The sequence below is a fragment of the Colletes latitarsis genome, chromosome 4 (genome assembly GCF_051014445.1).
Source record: "Colletes latitarsis isolate SP2378_abdomen chromosome 4, iyColLati1, whole genome shotgun sequence".
Taxonomy (NCBI): Eukaryota; Metazoa; Arthropoda; class Insecta; order Hymenoptera; family Colletidae; genus Colletes; species Colletes latitarsis.
In genome coordinates, this window is record NC_135137.1 from 29,799,523 (window position 1) to 29,816,147 (window position 16,625).

At 33.1% G+C, this 16,625-nt stretch overlaps 1 protein-coding gene across 2 annotated transcripts in view; it reads right to left on the reverse strand.

Annotated features, from left to right (window-relative positions):
• Sytbeta (Synaptotagmin beta) overlaps nt 1-16,625 on the reverse strand; it is a 165,380-nt gene that overhangs the window by 114,560 nt on the left and 34,195 nt on the right. For both annotated transcript variants that reach the window (XM_076763181.1, XM_076763180.1), the window contains exon 2: nt 12,616-12,970. In XM_076763181.1, coding sequence (XP_076619296.1) covers nt 12,616-12,882 — 267 coding nt within the window. In that variant the 5' untranslated portion in view covers nt 12,883-12,970. The remainder of the gene's footprint in view (nt 1-12,615; nt 12,971-16,625) is intronic.

Here is a 16,625-nt window from a genome sequence, read left to right on the forward strand (position 1 = left end):
AGCAATAAAAATGTTACGCCCGATAAAGCTCCATCTACGTGCATCGACACGTTCAAGGTACGACTCTGCTCGTGATTTTTTATTAATGTCTGAAAATACGGCAGTCTTCACGATGAAAATTCGGAGAGGTATGTTATGTAGCATCTTAACTCGCCAAATTCTCCGTAAATTAACTGGTGACCCATTATATTTATCAAAAACTAAACATATTTAGTATAAATACGTTAAAATTTTTCATTTGTTGGACTTGCAAAAAAACCTAATACAGATCCCAATTGTCTGACCTGAATTTCAGGTAGAAATACCAAGGAATGATCAGACACGTGAGTTAAATTGTACTCGATCGTACGTATATTCAATGAATTTTTCAAAAAGAATTTTCAGGAGAACAATATATAAGTTTTTGTTTATTTTTTCTCAGATACCAATGAAGATATAGCCTTTATTTTTATTTTCGAAATAAATAATATTGGGGGGCGGGTAAACAAAATACACTTAATATAATAACCCTTCGCAACAAATTCTACGTCAGAACTCTATACAAACTAAAAAACAAGTTTGTTAAAATAATAAACAATTAATACAGCCTTCCATTTTAGAAAACCTAGAGCATTTTCTCTACTTAACGATCGTTCCAAAAATATTGTTGTGCATGGAATAATATTTTGGACCATTTAATTAAAAAAAAAAATGAAGCGGATATCTTCATTTATTTTATCACGTCATTGATTTTGTCAATAAAATCCATTTTGTTTGGACTATACGTTATATATAAACTTCACTGATATCTTCATTTATTTTATCACGTCATTGATTTTGTCAATAAAATCCATTTTGTTTGGACTATACGTTATATATAAACTTCACTGAAATTGAAATACATAATTGGGTAGGAAAAACTCAGCTCTTCGAATACGCTGTTACCGAAGCTGAATTTAAACAAATATTTTTTCACTCTTTGGGTGCATGAATTGAGTTTATACGCGCCTATGGTTTTAAAATTCCGTGAGCGCAACTATACGTTTAAAATTTCTTTATAATGTCAAACAATTTTAGGGGGGAAAATCTATTGCGCGTGGGTGTGCGAGCGAAAGATAGCGCAGAGAAAAAAAATGTCCAAATCGGTTCGTTCCACGTCGAAGGTGACTTTTCGGGATTCACGCTGTGCACGGTGCGTTTCAAGGCGCGATATCTATCAGGCGTAGCGAAGCGCTGTATCGATCCAAATTCCAAATTTTATATTCCCCGGTCGGAACGCAGAGCTTCTATATCAACACGCGTACAGGTAACGGCGATAAGGGAGATAACGAATTTCGTGAAATCGTTCATCGAACGATGCGAGGTTTAAATCCGCGAGAAATAAAAAAAAAATAGACTATACGTGCCTTTGCTTCCTTTTCACCTCTTTCGCGAGAGTCGTTTTATTTTTACGTTTTTACGCGGCCGGCCGTTGAATGGACTTCGTCGAAGCGAAGAGCGCGCAATGGAAGGTCATAAGTCGCGCGAGAGGAAAGTCTTAATCAATTTATTGTGCGAAATTTCCACGGATTAAACGCAACGCCGGGATGTAATAAATGTTCGAGAAGTTCTAATGTAAATTGACCGACACGCGCGACGAATTGTTCCATTTTCGCAGCCTTTGGAAAATCAATTTCTTTGTTGGCGACATCCAAGCGTCAGTGATTTCTTTTTTCCTCGATTGTTTGTAAGAGAATATTAATTTTCAGTCAGGGAATAAATGTAATAATTGTTTCTAGATTAGAGTCAATAATCGCTGCTTAAAATTAACGATTAGAATGACGAGTATTAATTGTAGAAGCTAGATTTCTTCTTACAAATTTGTAATTAATTTTATTTCAATTGAAATGTAAGTTTTATCCAATTGTATGAGTATATTAATAAAGGAATAGTGCAATAGTTGAATCACAGTATACTCTATAAAAGTAAATTGGTAATTCAGTCTCTATATATTGGGGTTATAACATAAATAAGATTGATTATATTCAATACTGTTTTCTATTTATTAACAAACTATAGAGTTTATCGGTCTTCGATTTTAAAAGTAACTGATTAATACCAACCGAACAGAGTTCTTAGAATTAGAACATGTTTATATTTTCAATGAAACTTATTTATGTTATAGGTCAATATTTAGCTCTAAATTGACAGCGTGCACTAACAATGCTTTTAACAATAACCGATATAATCACAATAATTTACTACTTGATATCACTTCAGTTTTCTCCAAATATGTTAAGTACTTTTAATCAATATAGCGATTATTACAAATTTGACGCACAAATCAAGGATATTCAAAGTTACTTTATGTGATCTAAGGTATCTACTGTAGGAAATATGCCCCTTAAATTATCTGTTATCGAAATTTGATGCAACACAACGAGAGGTATGTTGAATATCAATGCCCGATAAGTATTAATCAGACTGCTATCGAACTTTCTTATCAACAAAAGGTCATAGAGGGACTTGCATTATCAGCAACAGGGAAGTGCATTTCTGCTTTACCTGCATCCGGGCAACAAGGTTCCCTCCATACTAGTTTATCGATTATTTAAAATGTTTTACCGACATTTCACTGTCGGTAGAATCACAGCTGAAGAGATAAAATCACAGACAAGGTATATGAGTAGACCTTTCACCTAATGTATTTTTTCGGCTCGTTTCTCTGGGGCTCTAGAACCCCATTACTATTTCCGTTTTATTCGCAACATTACCAACAGATTTAGAAATAAATTTCAATCCCTTCCCCATAATCAGCTTGCATGTATTTACGCATACGTTACAACTGTCTGCCCATCAATACTAATTCAGTGAATAGTTTCTCAACTGACGAGGACGCTAAAATCGCCTCCGAATTTTTCGCTCGGTATGGCAATTGTTCGAACTGATGTACAAAAAGACACGTATTGACAAAAATTAACGAATAGAAAATGAGTAATACTACAGATGCGGAAGTTATACATGTGTGTCTTCATAAATCTAAAAATATACTTGAGCTTAGGTGCTTTGGACAGCTTCGGGAATTCGAGAAAAAAGGCGAATGTGAGTCTTTCTTTCTTGCTTTCGAAACAGCTGAAATCCGATTTGTGTCAACCTGCATACGATTTTGGGTCTCAACTGCCCAGGCATTTTTATTTTCCAACCCACGCATACCTATTACACATAAACGAGGTAAAGAATAGACCTATCACTAGTGGGATGAACGCTATCGCTGTACCACGAGTGTCTTACAACATGAGATACACTCTTCCAAAGTGGAACAAAATGTTAAAAAGACCATGCATTAAATTGTAAGGGGATCCTCGTAAGAAGGCTTTAATCTTCGTAATAGTTTTAATGGGTCGATGATCAACAATGACTAACTTATGGTCACTGATGGTCAACAATGAGGTTGACATCAAGGTCAGTGGTCCAGAGAAGATCCAGAAATGGTCAAGAAGTGGGACCAATCGAAATAGTGTTCTCTAGACCAAGCGGTTCTTAACTCTTTACGTTGACACTGTCTCCCCACTCTTCGACTTCCCCACTCGAAGACTACCGCTGGACAAATTCTTCAGTACCCCTGGAGCATCCAGGGGAACCGGGTCTCGCGGGCTGAAGCTAGGCCATTCGTGGAGCGCCGACTACTGGGGACCAGGAGTGACCAGGACTGACCCGGACTGACCAGAACTGACCACTACTGACCAGTGCTGACCAGTGCAGATCCGACTACTGACCACTACTGACCACTACTGACCAGTGCCGGACCGTGATGACCACTGGTAAGAATTATTTAAAATTGCTCTCCCCACTTCTATTTTGTTGTTTGATACCAATTGAACGTTATGGAACTATCCATCGCTTTTGCTAAATTACGAATCGTTTCTTATGTTTCAGCTGGACCTTTGGTGCTTCCTTGGTAATGGTAATTAATGCTCAACAAGTAGTAAGCCCACTTTACTTATTCATATTATTATCACAAAATTGACCAGTTTATTTTGTTTGTTTTGTCATAATTCAATGTTGTTTGACTGTCCGGTTTTATCTGATTATTATGTTTTTCTCCTCTATTTCTTCTGATGCCTTATTTTTTGAATTGGCATGATTGTGTTGAATTATATACCATTTTTGTTTGCATATTATTGTATGAATTTTGTTAACCCATGTATAATTTTTGTTTGCATACTATTTTATGAATTTTGATGTCAATAATTAGAATAAAATTTTTATTCCTGTTCTATTTCGCTAAAATCTTTTGTTTAATTCTTGGGTATTTTCACTCTTCGATTTCATCGTTGGATTTTCAATTCTGCTCCATCTTTGTTTCTGTTCTCGAATTCTCGTAATAATCTGCGGAGGTACTTTGATTCTTCCATTTCGTTTGATTGTTTGGTGTTGATTCAATCTGGTGTTTCAATCCAAGTTTCTTCCATTATTACGAATGTTCGTTTTGATATCTATAACTTTGTGTCGATGCATATACCATATTTGTTTCGATGACACTGATTAATATAAGATTTTTATTTTTATGTTTCAGCTTAAATTCTTGTAATATTTTGCTAAATTTCCTTCCATATCTCACTAATATAAATATTAGTTTTGATTTCAGTTTAAATTTAGATTAATCGCAAGGACATCGAGGGAGTACGCCACAACCGCCGGGGGACTTCAAATTCCAAGTTGATTAGTCTTAAGCTTCGTCGCGAATCTTAAAATTAACGTCGAAGATTTCTTTATTATATGTATCTCCGCGTCCTACCAAGCAATTATTCAATAAGTAGCTTCTCTCTCGCTCGTTCCCTCGTTCCTAGCTTCGGTCACCACTGTTTCATAGATTGAAACATGTGATCGGCCGTGTATCTGGTCCGAAAGATCTAATCGCCTTCCCTTGGTAAGCTTGATTGAGGGAAAACGGCACTTCGCTGGAAGGTGTGGAGTTTCCGTATTCTGCGGAAACGCATACCTTCCAGCGGAAGTCGACTCTGTCTCAGGTACTCTCTCTTTGTCAGACAGCCTAAGTCGGGTCCTTCGGGCTCCCGGCGGGTTGCGTTGGAGAAATGGAGACCTCGATTCGGGGTTGCAGTTCTCTGTTTTCTTGTTGAGATCGAGTTAGCAAGGGCAGTAGGTTCGATCCTCGGATCCGCTGCACGGTACAGCATCGCGTCGCGTCGCGTATCCCACGATTTAGCTTCATCCCTCTTTTTAACCACATAATTGCTTGGTACAACTAACATCCAAGGAACTTTGTTTCCTTCTATCGTCCGAATTTTAGCTTCAACTTGACTAGACTTGAGCTTCGACGTTAATTTTAAGTCCTTATTGTATGCGTCTCCCAATGTTGCCAAGTAATTATTTAACAAGTAGCTTCTCTCGACTCGTTATCTCGTTTCTTGCTTCGGTCACCACTGTTTCGTCGAACGAAACATGTGATCGGCCGTCCAGTTTGTCCGAAAGATCTAGTCGCCTGCTAATGATAGATCGATTTCTAGAAATAGAAATCAATCTACCAAGGGCAGTGTCGATTCGATCCGAAGATCCGCTGCATGGTTCAGCATCGCGTCGCGTCGCGTCTCCACAATTTAGCTTCATCCCTTTTTAAACGAAGTAATTACTTGGTACAACTAAACTAGAAGATCGAAGGAATATTGCTTCTTTCTATCTCTCTAGTTTAGTAACCTAGCTTGTAAGAATGTAAAAGGGAGATCGATGGAACTTCGATTCCATCTATCTCCCTTCGGGTCTCCACTCGTAGCAACCTCCTCGTGGTGAGACCTGGTAATCGGTGTCACCCACGATAGAAAAGTTATTCTTCGTGGGTGACACCGAGCTAATGGCTGCGAATTTAGAATTGTTTCTTGATATAATAAACGAATTTAGATTTATAGTTAGGCAGGTGTTTGGCTAACCATTGTGTTAGGTACATTATTTTTATTTGAAGACAAATTCTTTTGAAAATCCTTTCAACTCTCTTCGTTGGTTGTGCATCTTATAAAGGTTGCACTTTCGTTTGTTTCTTCTTCGACCAACGATCGTTGGCCACAGAAGATCTTTATTAATGGAGGGTGGTTGGGAATCGGTTAGTGCGGGTCTTCATTCGCAGCAACCTCCACGTGGTAAGACCTGGGTAATATTATTTAGCGTTTAAAAATTCTGTTTTTGTTAAGAATTATTGCACGAAATTTCAAAAATTTTAACGAGATGCCAGAATATGTATGCAACTCTAAAATATTTAAATTAAGTTATTTCCAATAACACGAACTGTTTTATTTCGTTCTGTCTTGCTGCCTTCTCTTTACTGAATATAAATTCTTAGTCAAAGAAGATTGTAATAAACTTTTAAGTGTTGTTTCATTATTCTTCTACCAGTATGCATATAAGATATTATAAAGTAAAGTTTGAGAGTAAATGAGATTTAGAAAATTTTAATAACGTGACTGAGTAGTGGTAACTTAGAAAATGTTCTTAGTTCCGTATACCTCATCTTGCTAAAATATTCCAAGTTCCATTTACTCTTCGGCTGAAATTGTCCAGTTCTTGTCTATTATAATATAAAACTATGAGAATGGGCGGAACTTATTATTGGAATGTAGTTTGGGGGAATAAAGTTGATAGAACCATCAGATGTAGTGTAGAAACAAGTTTTCTAAATTAAAAATTCATTTTAAAAAAAACAGCATACATTGAAAGTTGCAGCAAACATTAATAATATCCAAAAGAAGATGAATGAAAATAAAGAAATATATTTAAAATAAAAAAATTAAGTAATTATCACATGGAATCAACGTAAAACGCTAGTAAGAAATCGAAAAATTCTAGAAATCTAATCACGCATGTCCACTTTTTGTACAGTTCAATCTCGAAGTCTTTTGGATGTATCGAGCGAACGTGCATCGAATATCGATAGACAGACTGCAGCTAATCTGTACGTGGAATTCACTCGCAGTCAGGTTGCTTATTAACAAGCTGACATGTAGAGAATCGACGTGTTTGCAGCACCGTACTCCCTACACATGCTAGACCCTGATGGATTCAGAAATAATTATCAACAGATCTGTTTCACGGCGTATTATCCGCAGTAAAAATCTGTTTCTCGTGGACTTTGGAAGAAGAAGCGATATTTATACAACGCACCTCGAATTATTAAATAATCTTTTTCATTATCCTGTAGCACCTAATGCAGAGTTGGGGAATAGTAATACAATCAACTCTTTTATAAAATACAAAGAAATATAAAAGTGAAATATATGTATAAATTTACATATCTAGAAAAAGAAAATAAATTTTATTCCAAGTATTTTTACTAATTTTAAAAACTCAACATTTTAGTAAAATGATCTCGAACTTCAGCCAATTTCCAAGACACTAATATAATATTTATTCTCTGTATTTTAACCAAAATAGTGTAATAGCAAAATTCGTTCTAAATGAGTGTTCTCGTTTATTAACTCTTTTAAGTCTTCTTAAAATATCGTGTTATGAGAAGGTTGAATGTACTAAACGTAAAATCACGTTTCATGGAATGTATTTTCTCTTGCATACGTTTTGACGTAAATCCTTTCCACAGATTGCAAATTTGTATACAGGATACAGTTTTTGAATTGATATAATCTATCTTGCTATTTCAATTAAACAAGCTTTCCAAGATGCAACCATTTACGACGGATCGTCTTCTACACAGAGCGCGCGGTTTCAATTATGTTTGTATCTAGGAGAAGAACTGCAAATTAAGAGGAAAACAGTGACTGCAAATAATTGTAATTGTTGTTCCTTCTGCTTTATTAAAGCGGATTCTATTTATGCTGTACCTTTAGCGACGCTATGTCGATGAAGTCTATTATAAATGCATTGCTAGATGAAATTTCTCATTAAACTGAGTTCGATTATATGGCTTCAACCAACCACGACGCATCGACTTAGCTACTATCGATTACGACAAACACGAGAATCTGCAGTGCGTCAATTATTGATCTAATAAATATTGATCGCAACAGGTGTACTAATGCAATAGTTATTTTCAAACAAGAAGACAGAGAAGTCTTCAAGTCTTATTTCAAACATAGAAAATTCCAAAAATTACTTATCTGCAATACAAATAAAATTATCAAATTAGATATCTGATATACTTTCCTTAAAATCGATTTAGTTTGTTAATCAGAAATAGTACTGCAAAGAATTATTTACAGTTTTCTCTGAAATAAAGACTACATAGTGGGAAGGTATTAATATTATAAACTACTTGAGAAATTCATTTGTATCTAATTAACTATTCACTGCCTTTAAATGATTAGCTGAATGCGTCGTTTAATTAATAACAGACACTAATAGGATTTCGAATGTTATCAAAGCAGATATAAATATAGATCGCCGACGATTACCTATTTTCGAGAAATGGTTGAAATAGAACACACAATAATTGCAACAGTCCTATAATACCATATTCTAATAATGCAATTCCCATATAGCATTATTGTGTTCGGCCACCACTGGGGAAAATTTTAATGAGAGATTCTAGGGGCCAAATTAAGACGAAAATCAAGAATATGTGATTATGAGGCATTATCAATTTTGTTGACTGAGGCTTCGTTAAAAAGTTATTTAAAAATTAAATTAAAAAACTTTAAATTGTTCTGGGAAAATTATTTTCGGTTGAGGGGGTCAATTACAATTATTTTTGGTGAATAGACATACCCTCGAAATCCTACGCATTTTCGAGAAAAAAATTCCTTACCGAAAATATGATGTCTGACCAAACATTGATATGTTTCCCTGAAATTTCGTGCGTATCTTTAAAACGTCATAACTTCTGAACGGATTGGAGGATTTTAATGTTTCAAAAAGCAATCAACGCGTATTTTAGTGAAGAATATACAGAAATGCTAAAAATATTGAAAAAGTTGCTCCTTGACCCCGTAAAGTTAAAAAAACCCCATAAAAGTGGTCCAATTTTCAAACAGCCATAACTCCTACAATAGTGAACGTATCTCACTGAAATTTTTTTCTGAAATAGAGCTCACGGATACCTACAAAAAAGTACTAAACAACTTTTCCATACAGCGCCAACCAAATTTATCAAAAAAGAAAAACGTATTTTTAAGAAAAATCGAAGAGGGTAGGTGCCTAAATTTTTCGACAAAATTAAAAAATTTCAAATCGTTCAAAAAAATTATTCTTGGTTGCAGGGGTAAATTACAATCATTTTTGGTGAATGCACATACCCCCGAAATCCTACGTACTTTCGAGAAAAAAATTCTTTACCGAAAATATACTGTGTGGCCGGAAATGTTTTTATAACTTTTTAACGAAGCCTCAATCAACAAATTAGTATTCTTGATTTTCGTCTTATTTTGGCCTCTGGAATCTCCTATTAAAATTTTTCTCAGGGTTGGCCGAACACCCTGTATATACTTAAATATAAAAATAAACAGCTTTAGGAAATATATTAGAAAGTAAATTTTTAATAATACACATTGTTAGAGCATGCTGCTGAAAAAAATGTGAACTATAACCTACATTTATTATAATATACAATCCAGTAAGGTTTTTAAACATTTTTAAACTTTTTCTTTTTATCGATAATAAAATAGAAAAAATAAGGTTACCCTTTAGGTAGCATTGACATTTATGTATTATAATACAGTAGCCCTTTGAAAATTAGTGGAAATTTAGTTACTTCACTAAAACGTTGGTTATTTGAAATTTGACCTATGGATTCCTGAAATCATTAAAAATACTTCGAATGAATTTTCCTTATTTATTTAAATTTATATTATTAAATGATATCTTCACTTTTGTATTTCTTTATATCTTATATTACGATTTCAGTATAACACGAAACGTACTCCTCAAATTGTATTGTTTTTAATCTTTGCTTACTACGGTTTCGATACAACGCGAAACGAAAGAATCGTGTTATAAGAGTGTTGTTCCTTGTGTTGAATCAACACGTTAGAATTACACAATGGTATGGTATGATATATACAAACGTCAGTATGTTCCTGGTAAAGAATCGTGGCAATTAACGGAGCGAAAGGGTCGACGGATGCTATTAAGCCTAATACAAATATCACGATAATAACACGACGGTTTGGAACGTTCCAAGTATGTTGACAGTGACACATTAACAGCGAGTGTGTCACTAATTGACGGTTGTTCTTTTATCCGACGTACGATCAGAATTAGTTAAGGGTGAGCAAGCTCGGTCACGCTAAAGGTTATTTGTTAATCAATCAGCAGGTTGATATCAGAAGTGGATGCAATTGATAAAAAAAACATCAAGAAACAAATAAAGGATAAACATCTTTTTGTTCGTTACCTGTTGAACAAAAATTTAAATTTAAATTATAGAATAATATTATATTTCACGTTGAACGAACAAAAGAGCAATTATTTAATCGAATAAATCGGTATGCGTTTAATTGTATTCGCCTTCTATTATTTTAATACAATTCTCATCTGTGATTAATTGGTGAATACCTATTGAAAAGGAAAAAGAGTTTCGCGATGGAATACAAAATTTGCTTGTTACGACAACATTTGCATTTTTGTAACAATTTGGCGTTGAAATTGAAAAATATATAACTAATGCCTCAATTCGCTTTATTTTTAAAAAAGAAATAAAAATATGCAAATTATTAAATCAATTGAAAATTAAAACTGCGTTCTGCACAAAGGAAGTATGTATATAATAATTGCTTTTTTAAGAGAAAAAATAAATCACACTAGATTGTTATTTTTTCGTGACCGTTATGAGGATATATTTAGTTCATGCAAAGTAAAGTGTTCCTCGATGCATTTAATTACCAACCCGCGTCAATTAATTACCGAAGAGAATAATATTAAAAATAATATTTATACGAAAGTGATGTACGCGACAAATATATAAAATTAATTTATTTTAGTTTACTTTTTTAATTATGTGTTCGCGTTCTGATTAATGTTTCATAACACTGTTATAAGTTATAGATTTACAATTAAAATTTTGTCTCACATTAATGGTATTTGATGGTCCATTGATAAAGTTATAAAATGAAAAATTAATGTCCATTTATATGTAATATTTATGTACTTCATACAAAATAATGTTAAAATGTTGTATATTTTTCATATATTGTAATATGTCTGACTATTACGACAATCCTCTACTTAAAGAATTAACTGTTTATTGTACATCTATTACACAGACTTTATAGTTTTCAATTCCAATGCAAGGTAATCTAGTATTAACGTAAATACACGCATAAATTTCGTTACATAAACTGTATATCTGTGATCTGTGTGAACTATCCCTTTATTAATTAACATTATTAACATTAATACCATTTTTATAAAAATAAGTCCTCCATATTTAAATATTTAAATCGTTTTTATATAAAATAAGTAATATAGAATGTACGATATGTAAGTATATGTATATTATTCATAAGAACTAAGGAACCGTGTACCCTGTAATTACTACGATAAGATTTATCATGCAGCAAAGTGCTCCTTCCTAAACATACTTCAGCACCTATTAAACTATCGAAAGCAATTAGAACTGTTAATGGCAAGTTCGATGAAAGTTATTTTAGCGTAGTACGAGGAGGTACCAGATTATATCAAACTTATGCAACGTGCAGAGTCGACGTTTCTGCGTAATGATAATTCTTCGACGCTGTTCGCAACACGTAATCGCAATAAATTAAAATTCCTCGAAGGGGATGTTCGGAAAAATTACGTCAAGACAATATACAACCCTAGTATATGATTACAAATAAAATTAAATTCTCTAACATTCTCATGGAATATTCAGTAAAAAATGCATTAATATATTCACTGATATACTTCTCCAGACGTTACTTATTATAATTTTATTTGTTCTCCTTTAAATTTACTTCTAAGAAGTTTCTCAAATATTCTGTATTTCTTCTCTTACAAAATCACGAACATTCTCGTATATAAAATATTAATAATAAACGTTGTACTTTTGTAATAGAGAAAAAAGTCATTTAAATTAAATATATTTATGACTTTTTCCAAAAATGTTATAAATAAGAAATAAAATCCCATTTCTACGTGAATTTACTTGCAAAACCTGCAGTTTCTCAAACTTGGTATTTCACACAAATATATTTACGACTTTTTCAAAAATGTATATAAATAATAAAATCCCATTACTGCATAAATTTACTTGCAAACCCTGCAGTTATTCGAACTCGGTATTTTACACAAATGTACTTATGACTTTTTCAAAAATGTACATAAATAGTAAAATCCCATTATTGCATAAATTTACTTGAAAACCCTGCAGTTACTCGAACTTGGCATTTCATCGAAAATATACTTACGACTTTTTCAAAAATGTATATAAATAATAAAATTTCATTACTACAAAAACTTGCAAATTCTACAGTTACTCAAACGTCGTATTTCACCCAAAGTCGCTGGTTTAGATTAATAAGAATAGTAAACAAAGTAAGATAAATAGCATAATATTTTCTAGAACATGGTAAATTTAACCAAGTAACAAATGCCCTAAAATATCGATTAAGGCTATCCATGAGGAATTACAAGAATGTCAATGAACAATCGTGGATTCGAAGTAATCGTGCAAAGTACAAAAGGAATGAACGTTCTACTTACCCCTGTCTGCACAGTATAGTAGTTCTTTTGTTGTTTACGCCAACAATTGAGCACGTGCGAGGACGCGGTGTCTTCGTAATGCTGAAGACGATCCTCGGGACGCGGCTCCGGTTTCCTCGTAGTAGGTGGATCTGGCCAACGATCTAGGTTGCTCCAGTACTTTCCCTTGCGTTTCACTGCGTAATATCGATAAACCACTATCGTCATCGCGACGACCAGGGCCAACCCCGTGCCGGCAGCTGCCCCGAAAATCGCCGAGGAAATCATCCCCCGTCCTCTTTCCTACGTCTCTGCTTCTCCTTTTTTCCTTTCCCAAATTGTCAGGATGAGTTAGCTCTGCCCTCCGCCACCAAATCTGGAAAAGGTCACCTTCGTTAGGAGAGAAAAGAATCCACCGAATGGAATCTAGATTAGGTCATACTCCGCTGTTTAGTTGCTCTTTTCCTTGTTGCCAAAGTATTTGAAATTCTATAATACCCATTTGACGAACAAAGTATATCGATCATAGATAAAAAATATCGTTTTTTAATCTTTTTGACTATGATATACAGGGTGTTCGGCCACCCCTGAGAAAAATTTTAATAGAGTATTCTAGAGGCCAAAATAAGACGAAAATCAAGAATACCAATTTGTCGACGGAGGCTTCGTTAAAAAGTTATTAACAATTAAATTCAAAAATTTCATATCGTTCTGGAAAAATTATTTTCGGTTGCGGAGGTCAATTACAATCATTTTTGGTGAATACACATACTTCCGAAATCCTACCCACTTACGAGAAAAAAATTCAAGTAAGTGTTGAAAGTTTTGGGTGAAAAAAAAGACTTTCGAATCGTCTTGGAAAAATTATTTTTAGTTGCAGAAGTCAATTGCAAGCATTTTTGGTCAAGAGACATACCCCCGAAATCCTACTCAGTTTCGAGAAAAAAATTCATTACCGAAAATTTCATTTCTGACCATAGCGTTGATATATTTCACTGAAATTTCATACGAATCTTTAAAACGTCATAACTTCTGAACGGATTGGACGATTTTAATGTTTAAAAAAGCAAACCACGCATATTTTGGTGGACAATATGTATAAATCGCAAAAATATTCGAAAAGTTGGTCCTTGACCCCGCAAAATGAGAAAAACCTCATAAAAATGGTCCAATTTTCAAAAAGCCATAACTTCTACAATTGTGAATATATCTCCATGAAACTTTTTTCTAAAGTAGAACTCATGGGTACCTACAAAAAAGTATTAGACAACTTTTCAGTGGGGCGTCAAACAAGATTACTAAAAATGAAAAAGGAATTTTTAAGAAAAATCGACAGGGGGTAGGTGCCTAAATTTTTCGACGAAAAAAAAAATTTTTTATTAATTCTAAAAAAATTATTTTCGGTTGCGGGGGTCAATTACAATCATTTTTGGTGAATACACATACCCCCGAAATCTTGCGCATTTTGGAGAAAAAAATTCAGTACAGTGGGAACTTCAAACGTTAATAACTGTTTAACGAAGCCTTCATCAACAAATTGGTATTCTTGATTTTCGTCTTATTTTGGCCTCTAAAATCCCCCATTAAAATTTTCCCCAGGGGTGGCCGGACACCCTGTACCTTTTAAAAAAATTTATAGAAATTTAAGACAATTTAAGAACCGAATATTTGAGACAATAATCTAATATCGGATCTTAATTTTTTTAACTATGTTCCACTGTTCCGAAAAATCTGAAAAATTTATGCATTGATAATCAGAACGAGATCCAAAAATTTGTAAAAATATAAACATAGTCACTTGATAATTTCAATATAAAATTGGTATTTGTAAGCATGGGTCAGGAATGATTCGACCCGGCTATCCTTCTGTTAATATTTCTATTATAATATTAAACACTGATTGCGATTGATTAAAAGAATTTTTAAAAACCTATTATGCGTTTTTGAGTAAGCATAAATCCACTTTACATTTGACACAAAAATACTTAGCTTTTGCTTTCTTTGTGTGGCCAATGGAATCAAACTTTTCTTTTGACACAAGTTTTCTCAAGATCGGATATTTAATTTTCTGTGGAGTTTCAAGTTGCACCTTCGAAGACTAATGTCCTCGTATTTTTCTTGATATTTTCCAGGTCAGCATTAAGACGTTTGCTCCACATCGCAAAAAAGAAATATTTCTTTAAAAAAAGTGAAGCCATATTTGCCGCGTTAGCCATTGCCACTATATCACAGGTTATTCAATTTATATATTCACTTTGAAGTAAGAAATCTCCCTTAAAAGTACGAAACTAAAAATATGAAAGAATTGAAACACAGAATGCCATGATCATTTTCAAACAAGACGTATACGTTGAAATTTCAAAATTTTCGTTAATTTTTAATCAAATTCTTAAAGTACAATATGATTTACATTTACTATGCAATGCAAAGAATTAATAAATATATTTATTTCGCAGTTAACGTCGTTTCAAAATGTCAATTCGTTTTTTCTAGTATGATGTATTCAGATACGCCATTATACTTTGGTATTTTTAAAAATAGTTTTTTTTGTTTGCTCTCTTGTTACTTTTATAGAATATACGATATTTGATTTGTTAGTGAAGCTTGTGTTTAATATTGTTGGTATGAAAACTAACGAGCGATATCACGGACAATAGAATGTGTATTAAATGTTCACGACATCAATTTTAAAAATAAATACATATAATCGATACGTCAAACCTAAAATGTAAACATTTAATCAAAATTGTGTTATTCACCGCATTGTTGTTGCTTTTATTACCAATAATATAATATACAAGATTTCCTAATAAATCGAATATTACCTACCCACGCGAATGGTTTAAATTTTATTTCTCTGAATGCAATGTACAGATTTTCATGCAAAATACCGAGAGCTGTGCCATATTGAAATTTTCGTTTACCAATTCACGCTTTGCCCATTGAGATAACAAGATTGTTATTTAGTTTACTAGTTTACATAATTGATGAGTAGAAAATTTCCTTTCCTTGGCTCTGCTGGCTGAGAAATGCAATCATTCGAACTTCAAAGATTAAAAGTTTAAGAACTCGACACGTTTTATTGCAAGGACATTTATACAATCAACAATTTAGCAATGAATTAGTTTTTGAGTATAAATTCAATACAGCAAGAAAGTTAAACTGAAACAAGCGTCAATTTATATAAAATGTATATATTACACATTTCGACATTTTATTGTTTAGGTGTTCTTTAATAAACATAATAAAGAATAAATACGAAACCAGAAAAAAAGACTAGGAGAATTGCAAAAACTTAATTTATTGCATTAAATTAGTTTAATTATTCTAGTTAATATGTTAATTCCCAATTTTCATATCGTAAGAAATTTATGTTTGAATCTAATATTCATTTTACATTTACATGTTTCTTTTCCTGCTCATTTATCTACTTTAAAAAATGTGTTTTCCGTTTCTTCTCGTATTTTTATGCCTACTTTTGACTAACTTTTTCGTTATTTCCTTCATTTATGCGTGAGGGACATTATCAAACGATTTAAAATTAATTTAAATTATGAAGATAAGGTTCTTATTACTATATGATATAATGATATAAGTGATTAAAGATATATACGAAATAACTAGTGTGATACATACTGTGAATATCGGAATATAGGGTAATTCCTCATTCAAAAATGAAACAAAAATATGAAGTGAAATTTTTGCATAAGAGGCTCCCTTTTCGAGACAATCGGTTTTCAAAATATGTGCCGCACGTGTCGATCTAAATAAAACGTGTTCGATGAATCTTATTATAGATGTTTGTCACGTTTGTATATGACGTATAAACTTAGTACTGTATATACAAACTAACCTAAATATTGAAAACATTTTATAATTAGAAGAAAGATTGTTCGAACGTGACGTAAAAATTTAAACTTTGTCAATTAAGTATGTGCTCCCTCTATTTTTAGAATTTATTATCCTGAGAACGGAGTCTCGTGCAAACAAATTTTTATTTTTTAAAGAGAAATCACTCATCTGTCGTACTA